The sequence below is a fragment of the Tupaia chinensis genome, unplaced genomic scaffold (genome assembly GCF_000334495.1).
Source record: "Tupaia chinensis unplaced genomic scaffold, TupChi_1.0 Scaffold143064_1, whole genome shotgun sequence".
Taxonomy (NCBI): Eukaryota; Metazoa; Chordata; class Mammalia; order Scandentia; family Tupaiidae; genus Tupaia; species Tupaia belangeri.
In genome coordinates, this window is record NW_006202908.1 from 1231134 (window position 1) to 1244972 (window position 13839).

The 13839-nt window shown below is 48.1% G+C and overlaps 1 protein-coding gene and 1 pseudogene across 1 annotated transcript in view; one reads left to right on the forward strand and one right to left on the reverse strand.

Moving 5' to 3' along the window:
• Window positions 1-6453: 6453 nt before the first annotated feature.
• LOC102495566 (60S ribosomal protein L19 pseudogene) lies at window positions 6454-7033 on the reverse strand (annotated as a pseudogene).
• Window positions 7034-9555: 2522 nt separating this feature from the next.
• Window positions 9556-13839, forward strand: part of TSLIG2 (tRNA splicing ligase complex subunit 2) — an 8338-nt gene continuing 4054 nt past the window's right edge. The window contains exons 1-2 of the mRNA XM_006163788.3: window positions 9556-9702; window positions 13363-13529. Of these exons, the coding sequence (XP_006163850.1) occupies window positions 9604-9702; window positions 13363-13529 (266 nt within the window). The 5' untranslated portion in view covers window positions 9556-9603. The remainder of the gene's footprint in view (window positions 9703-13362; window positions 13530-13839) is intronic.

A 13839-nucleotide genomic window follows, 5' to 3' on the forward strand; every position in this document is an offset into this window, starting at 1 on the left:
GCAGACAGCCGGCCACGCGGGCTTGGGGAGCTGACGGGAGATAGTGTGTGCCCCTCGTCCCCCCAGCTGAAATGTGCCAGGGGGAATAGTGAGCAGCCCACCCCAGACCCCTCCCCCAGGCCCAAGTCCCCCCACTTACCCCCCAAGGAGTGCTGGGGGAAGGAGAGGATTTGCACGGTAAGCCTACTTAGTGAGGGAGTCCTGGGACCAGTTTGCCCACCCGGTTCGGAAGGTCCAGCAGTAGCCATTTCTCAGGGTCAAGCCCTGATGCAAAGTCCCACGTTGCCATGAATCCACGCGCCCCTCTCGGACATGCAGTCACAGGTCCAGGTTCATGGTGAAAGAGCGTCCTCCGCGGTTGTCAGTGTTCACATGCAAAGCCAGAGTCTCCCAAAGATCCCCACTGCCTAGAACCTCTGGTGACCAGCGGCCTCAGCTTCTTCCAGCCAGGGAATTGCAACACCGACAGGCCGCGCAGCTGGGGCAGAGACAGCCCAGATTCTGCTCTGTGGTCCCCGCTTTCTTTCATTTTTCTTTTTTTTTCAGTGATTTTTTGTTGTTGTTGCTGTTGTTTTGTTTTGTTATTGGGCACTAAAGCTCACTGGAGAGACAGAAAGTGAAAAATCATCCCCCAGGAGAGACAGCTACCCTGCAATCCCTTCTCCATTCTCCTCTAGAGAGTTTGCACCCACACGCAGACGGAACTGCGTCAGTTTCAAGCCTCTGGGTGTGGGACTTGAACTATAGTCAGCCATGCAAGAGTTCAGCACCTTAACCACCAAGCCACCTGCTGGCCCCATTTTCTCTTTCAAAGGGGTAAAAATGGCAAGAAAAGGGACCAGCAGTTAGCGTAATGGCTATGTCACTGGACTCTCATGTAGTTGACCATGGTTCGAGTCCTGGACCCGGTGGCTTAAACTCACGTCGGGCGTGTGTGCATGCGTGCCCAAGATCTGAGAGGAGAATGGAGGAGAAGGGATTGCGGTGTGACCATCCTCCCTGGGATGGGGGTGATTTCTCGCTTTCTGTCTCTCTCTGTCTGGCTAGCACACATACCCTATAGCGAAAACCTATTTTAAAAAAAAAATGGCAAGAAAAAAAAGTAAATTTAAAAAGTTGATGAGCCAGCACCGCCTTCCCTGCTATGATTTCGTGGCATAGATTAAACCCCACCCCTAGACAGTGCCTCAGCTCTGCCAGGTGGTATGCACTGCCAGGGATCAGCCCCCAGGGGGAGAGCTCTGACCCCCATGGTGCCTCCCGGTCCAGCAGGAGCCAATGGGCCCTCCAGTCTGGGGGCCGACAGCCGGCATGTCCTGGACTGCACTGGAGCAAATCCAGCCCAGAACCCTCACTTTGCGCAGGCTCACAGAGGAGAGCGGCTGGTCACCCACGGAGCCCTGGCCCAGCCCGGTGGGATCCACAGCGGTCTTTTCCATGCTGCCTCTGCTGTACCACAGCTCAGACAGCCAGATGGACTAGTTGGGACTCGTGGCAGAGGCCCCATCAGGGACTGCCAGACTTGCCGGGGCGACCTCATTTAAACTTGCCATAACCGGATGTAATAGGAAATGTCGGTTTCCCATTTTGCAGGTGAACTGACTGAGGCAAAAGAGAGGTGAATGATTTGTCCCAAATCCTATGTGGTAAGCAACAGTAAGAATAGGAACCCAGAATCAACAACATAGTGATTTATGTACACACACATAGTTACATTGATCGGAGAGTTTATGGAGCTATCGTGTTCCACTTTAGACGATCTAGGAATGAAAACATGTACTAAGAAAAAAAGATAATGCAGCAATAATGACTTCCTTTTCAAAAGAATTTACCATAGAATTCTTAAAACGGCAAGTTCCTCATGTTGACGTTATTCCGTCTAGAAATATCTTTTTTTTCCCTAGCACTTCCTGAGAAGTTACCGTCACAAATGACAGGCACTTCTGTGTAAATGCCTAACTATACACATGTGCGGATATCAGCCAGGTTAATTCTACGTTTGTCATTTTTGGTTTTTTTTTTTGGTTAGGTTTAGGAAGTATCAAAGTCATGGTTTTCAAAGAAATTCCTAACTTCATTTGTAATATTTATTACATATCCCTTGGGGCCATAGCCAATGTTAGAAGTATTTTCTAGGGAACCAGCAGTTAGCGTAATGGCTATGTCACTGGACTCCCATGTAATTGACCGCGGTTCATGTCCCGGACCCGGTGGCTTAAAACTCACGCCAGGCACGTGTGCGTGCGTGCCCAAGATCCTGAGAGGAGAATGGAGGAGAAGGGATTGCGGCATGACCATCCCCCCGGGGGGTGATTTCTTGCTTTCTATCTCTCTGTCTCTATCTGGCGAGCACACACGCCCTATAGCGAAAAAACCTCTCCAAAAAAAAAAAGAGTACACATCTAGGGACAAGCAGTTAGCATAATGGCTATGTCACTGGACTACCATGTAGTTGACCATGGTTCAAGTCCTGAACCCAGTGGCTTAACCTCACACAGGGCACGTGTACGTGCATGCCCAAGATCCCTAGAGAAGAATGGAGAAGGGATTGTGGTGTGGCCATCCCCCCTGGGGGGTGATTTCTCGCTTTCTGTCTCTCTGTCTCTCTCTGTCTGTCTGGCGAGCGCACGCACCCTATAGCAAACACCTCTCCATAAACACAAAACAAAAGAGTACACATCTAGGAACCAGTGGTTGGCATGATAGTGGTTGGCGTAATGGCTACTTCGCTGGACTCCCATGTAGTTGACCATGGTTTGAGTCCTGAACCCAGTGGCTTAAACTCACACAGGGTGTGTGTGCGTGCATGCCCAAGATCTGGAGAGGAGAATGGAGAAGGGATTGCGGTGTGGCCATCCCCCCTGGGGGGTGATTTCTGACTTTCTACCTCTCTGTCTCTCTCTGTCTTTCTGGCGAGCACGCGCATCCTATAGCAAAAATCTCTCAAAAAAAAAAGAATACACATCTAATGCGGTTGGGTGTCATTTTAGATGGGAGGAAAGCAAAGAAATGGTACATTTATTTTTCATTCAAAGAAACATAGCTTGGGGCTGGCTGGCCTCAGGGTCTGGTGGTTAAAGGAGTTGGATCTCCCACATCCAGACCGTGGTTCAAATCTCTCCTAGCAGCTTAAAGAACATAGCAGGTGTGTGTGAGTGCATGCCCCACATCCCTTCAGGACAGAATAACAGAGGAGACTGGATTACAGCGTGACCATGGCTCATTGTGTGCAGGGGTGGGGGGATACTCTCTTTCTGCTCTCTTTGGCAAAAGAACACACCCTCTGGCAAACTAAAAACAAAAACATAATTTACTGCATGCCATGTTTTAAGAGCTTTTATATGTACTGTATCTGCTAATTCAATCATATACACGTTAAGATGCTTGTAATCTACTGGGTCATTGGGGAAGTCTTGATGTAGTTTTCTATTCTAATAAAAGTGTACTAATAGCTTTAGTACAATTAACTTTTGAACTGTCATTCAAAGCAACCATGTCTTGAGCTGCTCTGCTGGACCAGGCTCTCTGACAGAGGCTGGAGGGGATCCTAACATGGGGAAGACGCAGCTTAATTTAGTGCAGTACTTTGTAGGGGATGGTTGCTTCTCAGCTATATCGCCACCTTGCAACTGCTTAAAAGTGCACATTCCCCTGGCCCCAGTCAAACCCTCCTAAATCAGAAATCTCTTAGGGCAGGCCCCAAGCACCTGTTTTTGTTTGTTTGTTTTGGTTTTGGTTTGTTTTTAGAGGGATTTGCATGCGCTTGCCAGTGAGACAGAAATTAAGAAATCACCCCTTTGGGGGGATAGCCATGCTGCAGTCCCCCCTTCTCTGCCAGTCTCCTCTGGGGATTTGGGGCATGCACGCACACATGCCCGCGTTTCAAGCTGCTGGGTCTGGGATGCAAACTGCGGTCGACTATGTGGGAGTCCAGTGACATAACCATTATGCCATCCGCTGGTCCCCAAATACCTGATTTGACAGGGGACCCTAATCCTCATTCAACTTGAGAACTACTAAGTGAGTGGGACATGGAGAAGAAATACCCACCTAATCAGAGCACAAGGCAAAAACCCGTGTGTTCCGGAGATTTGGTGACAGTGGAGCGTACTTAGGCAGGGCCTGGGGCCTGGGAAAGGCACGGCCAACCAACACACACACCATCCTCCTGCAGGGTGGCAGGCCCTGTGCGGGCGCTGAAGCCAAAGATAAAGGAGCTGGGCTGTGAGTGCCGTCATGTCATCTGCTTCATGTTGCCCTGAACCCCAGCGTTGAAACGCCGCCCACAGGGTGATGGTGTAGAGAGGTAGAGCCCGCAGGAGTGGGATTAGTGCCCTAACAACAAAAGCCCAAAGGGGCCTGTCGGTCCTGGACCTGTGAGGACACTGTGAGAAACTGCCGCCCGAGGGCTCTCACTGCGCGCTGACTGAAAGGAGTTTCTGTTACCTACCAGACAGTCTCTATGGTGCAGTTACAGCAGTTGAAGATAGGCGCTGGACAGCCACATGGCCGGCTGTGGTTCAAGTGCTGGGCTTGGCTTGCTTTCTCACTGTCCCTCTCTCTTTCTGGTCAAATTAAAATAATCATAAATAATTCTTTAAAAAAGAAAGTTTAATTAAATGCATCTTTATTATGATCAGATCGTAAAAGGAATGAGCAATCATAACAGTAAAAAAGCATAGTTATTAACTGTGCCCTAAACAGTTAAAAACACAGGCCCCAAGTGTGAAGCATTGTTTAAACCATTACCTTCCATTTGAAGCTGTTTATTTATGCTCATATATTTGACAGTAAAATATGTGTAAATAAATAAATAACACAATAGCAAACAAAGCCCTCTCTGTGTATTTTGTTCATGATTCATTCATTCCACAGATATGGAGTAAAGCGTCTATGGAGTGCACACACTGTATGCTGGGATTGGCCGGGACTGGGTGAGGGGTCAAAGGAGACATACAGGCCCTGGCAGAGGAGCTCAGAACCTAGCAATGTGACCATGCCAGGCCGGGCAAGGCTTGTTGGCTCCCCTCACTTTTATAGTTCCTGTCAGTCATCACTACCAAATAAAAAGGTTAAGAAAACATCACAACTCATAAGTGAAAACTCTCTTAATACTTAGCTTAAAATGTTGAGTACCCAGTCAACAGGTGGCATGGTGGTTAAGCCATTGGATCACACATGGCTGACTGCACAGCTTAAGGCCCCAATTTAGTGGCTTGAGAAACACACCGGGCACGTGTGCATGCGTGCATGCTCAAAATTCCATGAGGAGAATGGAGAAGGGATTGCAGCATGGTCATCCTTTCTGGGGATTTCACACTTCCTCTCTCTTCCTCTGTCTCTCTCTGGCCAGTGCATCTGTCCTATAGAAAAACTAAAATAATAATAATAATAAGTTGAATAACTAGAGTTATAACTGGGTTGTTGGAAATGCCATGATGCATTTTTTTGCAGAGAAAAATACATCATGACTTTTATGACAACCCAATATATAATACTCACAGGTAACTTTTGCAGTAGTAAACCTGATCTACAAACTCAAATATGTAAGTAATACTTCCATTTTTTTACTTCTACACAAAATTCCCAGCCAGAGATAGTGGCAGTAACCCTGCCAACACAAGGCCCTCCCCTTTGGTCAGAGCTGTGCTAAATTGGGATTTTCAAGTGCCAAGATGAGAAGAGGAAGGCATCAGGTCTTCCCACGGCTGGGCCCCAAAGTAATTCTGACATGTTCTTTGTCCATTCTAGGGCTTGATTTTGTCTTTTGGTTAAGACTTGAGGGTCAAGATGTCTGTGGTCTTGCATGTGGTGTGGTAGAAATCTCTCTGGGGAGCCAGCAGGTGGCATGGTGGTGAAGGTGCTGGATCCTACGTGGCCAACCATGGTTTGCGTCCCAAATCTGGCAGCCTGAAAAATCATGGCAGGCACATGAGCATGCACGTGGAGGAGGAGCATAGAAGGAGAAGGGATTGTGGCATGGCTATCCCCCCAAAGAGTGATTTCTCACTTTCCGTGTTTTTGTCCCTCTCTGGTAAGTGCACACACTATATAGAAAAACTTAAAAAAAAAAAAAAAAAGACAAGAAAGAAATCTCTCTAAGGCTGGAAGGTGGCCCTGCTGCTTAGACATAGTAGAGGCATCATCTCAGAGCTGTAAGAACTGCAAATTCTAGGGCCTTCCCACGATCTCCTAAGGCAGAGCACTGACTCAGCAGACTGCACTTCTCCCAGGCTGCACTCCACACAGGCCCCACCCAGGAAGGATGGAAGGACAGGCAGGCAGTGCCTCTCTGTCTCACTTCCCTGGGAGCGGGCGGGAGGGGTGCAAATTCTAGTTCCTCCTTGCTTTTTTTTTTTTTTTTTTTTTTCAGATAAAGTCTTATTTTATTTAAGCGGTGATCTGTGTAATTGCCAATGCCACTATGTACAGACAAGAGACAGACGGGGAGCTTTATTTCTTGGTTTCTTCCTCCTTGGACAGAGTCTTGATGATCTTTTCCTTCTTGGCCTGGAGGCGCTCCTCATGGCGCTTGCGTGCTTCCTTGGTCTTAGACCTGCAGGCCTCAGCCTGGTCTGCTAGGAGCTTCTTGTGGGCCTTGTCTGCCTTCAGCTTGTGGATGTGCTCCATGAGAATCAGTTTGTTCTTGAACACATTCCCCTTCACCTTCAGGTACAGGCTGTGATACGTGTGGCGGGTAATCTTTTTAGACTCCTGGTATCTTCTGAGCAGCCGGCGCAGGATCCTCATTCTCCTCATCCAGGCGACATTCTTCTAGCATTGGCCGTACCCTTTCGCTTACCTATGCCCATATGCCTGCCCTTCCGGTGGGCCAAGGTGTTTTTCCGGCATCGAGCCTGGGAATGGACAAAGGCTTGCAGATGATCAACCCATCCTTGATCAGCTTCCGGATCTGCTGACGGGAGTTGGCATTGGCAATTTCATAGGTCTCATTGGGGTCCAACCAGACCTTCTTTTTACCACAGCGGAGGACACTAGAGGCAAGCCTCTTCTGAAGCCTGAGCATACTCATGGTTGCAGCTGCAGTGCAGAAAGGAAAGAACCTAGTTCCTCCTTTCTTAAACCTGAAGCTTTTGCCTCAGATGGCACTCCCTCTACCCCAAGAGTTTTGCTTCAGAGGTATCTAGAATAATGTTAATGAGTTTAAGTAAAGAATTTTTAGTTTGGGGACCAGCAGTTGGTGTAACGGGCTGTGTCGCTGGACTCCCCTGTAGTCAACTGTGGTTTGAGTCTCTGACCTGGTGGCTTAAACTCACGCTGAGCGCGTGTGCATGCATGCCCAAGATCCCGAGAGGGGAATGGAGGAGAAGTGATTGCGGCATAGCCATTTCTCGCTGTCTCTCTGTCTTGCTCTGGTTTTCTAGTGAGCGTGTGCACCCTATTGCAAAAACCTCTCCAAAATAAAAAGAGAGAAAAAAATAATTTTTACTTTTAAACTTGAAGGAAAGAGAGGAAAAGACAGATCTTATCTGCCAGAAAATATCATTCTGGGCAAAGAGCTTGTGGCTTCAGCTTGTGGCTTCAGGGTGATTGGTCCAGAAAACCACAGGGAGAAAGAATACACAGCAAACACCCATGTCTTAGTGCATTTTGTTTTGTTGGTAAGACAGAATACCTGAGTCCAGCTGATTTTTAAAGAATGATGGTTTATTTGGGTTGCAATTCTGGCAGATGCAAAGTCCAAATGCATGGGGTGGGCATCTGGCCACCTCTGGTGCCGTGGCACAACATACCCTACAGAATTAGAGTGTGAGAATACAGATGCCCGTTAAGCGGCCAAGTTACTAAAAACTCATTCTGGCAGAAACTCCCCCTCCCTTGAGAGAGTATTGATTGATTGAGGGTGGTGTTCCCATGATGCAAACACATGGGGCCCACTAGGCACCCACCTCTTAAAAGTCCCACTGTGGCCCAAGCTTCCAGCACACAGACCTTTGGGGGACAAAGCATTGCAACCTGTCAGTACATTTTCAGAGGGTTAAACTCAAAAATTTTTTCTAACACTTCACCTGCCACTTCTCTCCTTTGATGAGTCAATAGGCTACAACAAACCTCCATGCAGAGGCAAGACAGGCATTTTTCCTATATTAGCTCTAACCCACAAACACTGTGAGGTGGCAGTATGTTAAAATTCCCACCATAGAGGTGAGGAGGTACAGCTGGGAGCAATGAGATGCCTATGGGAACTGGGTTTACCTCTGAAGTCTAGGCTCTCCAAAGCCCACCCTTGCTCCCCTTCTCTAAACTCCTGAGTGGAAATCTAGTAACTAGCAGCCAGTTCTTAAGCACCTACTCTGTGTCATGTTATACAATCTCGACTCTTTCGCTCATCTTCACAGGCTTAGCATAGCATTTTCCTGATTGGAGGACGGAGGCTCAGAGACTAACTAACTCACTCGGGGTGTCAGTGCAACAGAATAAAATTTGAATTGAGGTCTGGTTCCAAGCCCAGGTGTATCTCTCGCACTTTACATCTCTGATTTTTTAAAAATAATTTATTTTATTTTTAATACATTCAATCACATTATTTAACTTACAAAGTGAACATTGCAGTATGTGAACATTTCTTTCCAGTCTAGTTGATCAAAATACATTCAACAGATAACACCACTACCACGCCGACCCGTCAATGCTGTCTCCATATCCCTCCTCCAAATGTCCTTCCCCAGACCCCACTCCTCCACACACCCCACATCTGATAATCACACCCATCTCTTGTGTTTGTACATCTTTTAGTCAATTAGTTTCAGTCATAGAGTGCAGACACTCGGCATATATTAAGTGGGGACATACAATGTCTCTCCTTCATAGCCTGGCTTGCTTCACGCAGCAGTAGATCTTCCATATTCTTCCATTTTCTGCCAAAAGCCAGGGTTTTGTTGTTTTTCATGACTGAATATCATCCCTGATTTTCCAGTCTCCACTTTCCTCATCTGAAAAATGGGCTTCCTAGTACGATATGCTTCAAAGAAATATGTTCTGAGAAATGAGATAATCCACGCAAAACTTACTACCCGGCTCCAAGTAAATGTGTAAAAAACGTTTGGCTGAATGTAAGTTTTCACCTGTGAGTAGGTTCATTCAGATCATTATTTCGGGGAACAAATTTGCGTCTGTACGTCTGAGGCGCCAGGGACACAGGACGTTAGGCAGATAAAGTCCCCGGCCCTGCGGAGCTCACGCTAGAGGACGGTCAGACAGCCAGTGATAACGGGGCCACGTCTGGGGGAACGGACAGCCGCCCCCGCCGCCCTGGACGTGCACTCCGGCTCCAGAGAAGCCCCTGGCGTCTACCACCGGACGTTAAGGCAGGCGCGCCCCACCGGGCCGGCCCCGTGAGCTCGGCCCTCCAAACGCTCGGGGGGCCACCCGTTTCCCGGTCAGCAGCCCTTTTCGTCCCCAGGAGCGCTAGCTCCGGGAGCCGCCCCAGCTCCTGAGGCTGCCGCGAGGAAAGAGCGCGGAGAACGGCGCGCGGCGCTCCATAGTGACGTCACACCTGCGCGTCCACCGGTCGCGTCACTTCCGGGGCGCTTCTGCCGTGGGGCGTTGTGGGTAGCTGGCCGGGGTCTCCTGGCGACGACGATGGCGGGGGATGTGGGCGGTCGCAGCTGCACGGACTCGGAGCTGCTCCTGCACCCTGAGCTGCTTTCCCAGGAGTTCCTCCTCCTCACCCTGGAGCAGGTGGGGCCAGGGCCTGGGCGGGGGCGGCCGGGCCTGTGCGGCGGGGGCGCTCGCCCTGGACTCGCCCGAGTGGCCCACGGGGCGACCCTGCCCTGTCCACCCCCCGCCGGGCCCGTGCCATTCTGCACCTGCACTGACCCCGCAGGGCTCCTCTTGCCCAGCGCCACACCCGCTCTCCGGAAGTGAGGACCGTAAACTCTCCGGAGTCCTGGGAAGTGGGACTCCTCTCTCTGGGTCCCCGATGGCTCGGGAAGAGCCCCAGACCACCCGGCTGCCTGTGTGCAAGCCAGGGCAGGAGGAGAGGGCTGGGCAACCCGCGACGGCGAAGGAGAGGGCCGGGGCTGGCAGGGCAGGGCAGCATCTGAGACATCGCCCGCGGCACACCCTCTCAGCCCGTTTAAACGGGGTGAAACAGTCCCGGAGAGGCAAGTGACTTCTGTAAGTCCACGCCATCCCAAATGGTACAGGTGAAGGTTCAGGGCTCTTTTCTCCAGAGAGCATTTGTTCATTTTCAGCTGGTATGGCCTGGGATAACAGGCGACAAAGAAGAGAAGAAAGCGATGTGTTGTTTAAAGTGATCGAACATTATTGAAATTTTCCTTGGGGTCTTATGGAGGGTGTTTTTTTGTTTATTCGTGTAATTTTCTCCTTAATACTGTATCTTTCTGTAATTTCTTCAAACTCTCCTGCTAAATGGATTATTTTAATGATGTCCATTACCTTTAACTTACTGTTTAAAACTTTTTAGGTGCAACAGAATCACCCACAGATTGCCAGACTCTGAAGTTTCTCATTCAGTATGTCTAGAATGTGGCTTGGAAATTTGCAATTTTTGTTTTTGTTTTTTGATTTTTGCCATAGGGTACATGAGCTGGTAGGTGAGACACAGAAAGAGGAAAAGTGAGAAATCACCCTGCCCCTTCTGGGGAGTGGGGGGAGGACAGACTCAGTCCCTTCTCCATTCTCTTGGGATTTGGGGCACGCATACATATGCACACTTGGTGTATTTCTCAAGCCTCTGGGTCTGGGGCTTGAACCATGGAGTTGGCCATGTGAGATCCAGCACCTTAACTACCATTGGGCCCAAATTTGCATTTTCATCCAGTTCTTGCTTCTGGTCCAGGATGCATACCTTGCCAGAATCAGTGCTTCCCAAAATAAGAGCTTTGAATCCTCTGGGAATTTTGTCCAGGAGACTCCCCAAGGGTTTACCCTACCCCTGAGTGAGCACAGAGTGAAATCAGTGAGTTCATTAATGATAAATAAAAGAAAGAACGTGCACTTTTAAATTTAAAATGAAAGGAGCTGGGCTACATTCATCAGAGAACACATGCATTTGCTTTGTTGTACTAAACACGTAACGTTTTCTAGTCTTTCTGAACTGAAGTTGGGAGTGCGTGACCTCATCTCCACCTCCATCGTTTCCTACCCAAGTCCAAACTCCCTGACTACTCCTGCATGTGCGATGTATGTTTTCCATGATGTCGGAAACAAATTGGGAAATGAGGGAGCATGAAGCGATGCAGATGGGGTGGTTCGCCAACTGTCCCTACTAGACAAGACCAGTGAAAGCACAGGGGACAGGCCATCCTAATGATGCACTGTTACTGTCATCAGTGAGGGGACTGCCATTTGCGTGTGTGGTGCTACTTGAAACCGTGGAGGTTCACCTTAGTTTAAGAAGCGAAGCACTGTATTAGAGAAACAGGAGGAAAAACGTGCTTGGTGAGACTGAGACCTCCATCCTGCTAATCCGATCATAATCACGTTCAAGGTAGCTTCCTGGCGGAATTGTAAGCGTTATCACTGTTGGTTTGTTATGTTTTGTTTACTCTGTTTTCCCACGGCAGTCCCCCATTTCAATCCCCTGTGTGGATTAAGATATTGCTGGAAGTAGTCTTCATGTCTGGTGTGTTGGTTGAGCATTTGGGGGCAGTAGTCATTGTCACACTGAGAACACGTGGCCATTGTCTCTTAGCGAAGGCCAGACCTCTGTTTGCAGAGCTTAACCTGTTTATGATACTGTTCTTGCTATACCTCATAGGACTTTTAAGAGTATGTGTGAATGTGGGAATGGTTTCATAATTTTTTTGAGCAGTAATGTTTTACCATGTCCCCTGCCCCTTCTGGGGAGTGGGGGGAGGACAGACTCAGTCCCTTCTCCATTCTCTTGGGATTTGGGGCACGCATACATATGCACACTTGGTGTATTTCTCAAGCCTCTGGGTCTGGGGCTTGAACCATGGAGTTGGCCATGTGAGATCCAGCACCTTAACTACCATTGGGCCCAAATTTGCATTTTCATCCAGTTCTTGCTTCTGGTCCAGGATGCATACCTTGCCAGAATCAGTGCTTCCCAAAATAAGAGCTTTGAATCCTCTGGGAATTTTGTCCAGGAGACTCCCCAAGGGTTTACCCTACCCCTGAGTGAGCACAGAGTGAAATCAGTGAGTTCATTAATGATAAATAAAAGAAAGAACGTGCACTTTTAAATTTAAAATGAAAGGAGCTGGGCTACATTCATCAGAGAACACATGCATTTGCTTTGTTGTACTAAACACGTAACGTTTTCTAGTCTTTCTGAACTGAAGTTGGGAGTGCGTGACCTCATCTCCACCTCCATCGTTTCCTACCCAAGTCCAAACTCCCTGACTACTCCTGCATGTGCGATGTATGTTTTCCATGATGTCGGAAACAAATTGGGAAATGAGGGAGCATGAAGCGATGCAGATGGGGTGGTTCGCCAACTGTCCCTACTAGACAAGACCAGTGAAAGCACAGGGGACAGGCCATCCTAATGATGCACTGTTACTGTCATCAGTGAGGGGACTGCCATTTGCGTGTGTGGTGCTACTTGAAACCGTGGAGGTTCACCTTAGTTTAAGAAGCGAAGCACTGTATTAGAGAAACAGGAGGAAAAACGTGCTTGGTGAGACTGAGACCTCCATCCTGCTAATCCGATCATAATCACGTTCAAGGTAGCTTCCTGGCGGAATTGTAAGCGTTATCACTGTTGGTTTGTTATGTTTTGTTTACTCTGTTTTCCCACGGCAGTCCCCCATTTCAATCCCCTGTGTGGATTAAGATATTGCTGGAAGTAGTCTTCATGTCTGGTGTGTTGGTTGAGCATTTGGGGGCAGTAGTCATTGTCACACTGAGAACACGTGGCCATTGTCTCTTAGCGAAGGCCAGACCTCTGTTTGCAGAGCTTAACCTGTTTATGATACTGTTCTTGCTATACCTCATAGGACTTTTAAGAGTATGTGTGAATGTGGGAATGGTTTCATAATTTTTTTGAGCAGTAATGTTTTACCATGTCAGGTAAGTAGGCGGTTTGTTGTTAAAATGGAAGACGTTGGGACCAGCAAATGACGTATGGTTACGTGCCGGACTCCCACGTAGTTGACTGAAGTTCAAGCCCCAGACCCAGTACCCAGTGGCTTGAAACTCACACGAGGCACATGTACGTGCGTGCCCAGGATCCTGGAGGAGAAGGGATTGTGGTGTGGCCATCGCTCCTGGAGTGTGATTTCTCACTTTCTGTCTCTCTGTCTGTCTCTGTCTCTCTGGCAAGGACCATGCACCCTATAGCAAAAATCTCTAAAAGAAAAAAAAGTGAAAGATGTTGATTTCAACTTATTTTTGTTTCCTTTTCCACAGAAGAACATAGCTGTTGAAAATGACGTAAGAATAAACAAAGACAATCTTACTGATCTTTATGTCCAGCATGCAATACCGCTGCCTCAGAGAGATTTGCCAAAGAACAGATGGGGAAAAATGATGGAAAAGAAACGAGAGCAGCACGAGGTTAAAATTGAAACTAAAAGGTACTTTTTAGTGTTTTTGATTTTTTTCATTTTATCTTACATGACTAAACAGCTTTGCTTTTGTTTTTCCCCAGATAAATGTAAATTTAAAAAAACGTTTACATAACTCTTGAGCATTGTGCACTGTGCTTATGGCAGTGAATACAACTGACAGAATTCCCTGGTCATGTTTTAGTTGTGCGAAGCGTAAAAAAGTGAAGTGAATGGCCTGCTACATAGCAGTGAATGCCAAGGAGAAGGTGAGATAGGGAGAGGGAGTTTAGCTTCTGGTACAGTGGCCAGGAATGACCCGAGAAATGGCAGTTCAGCA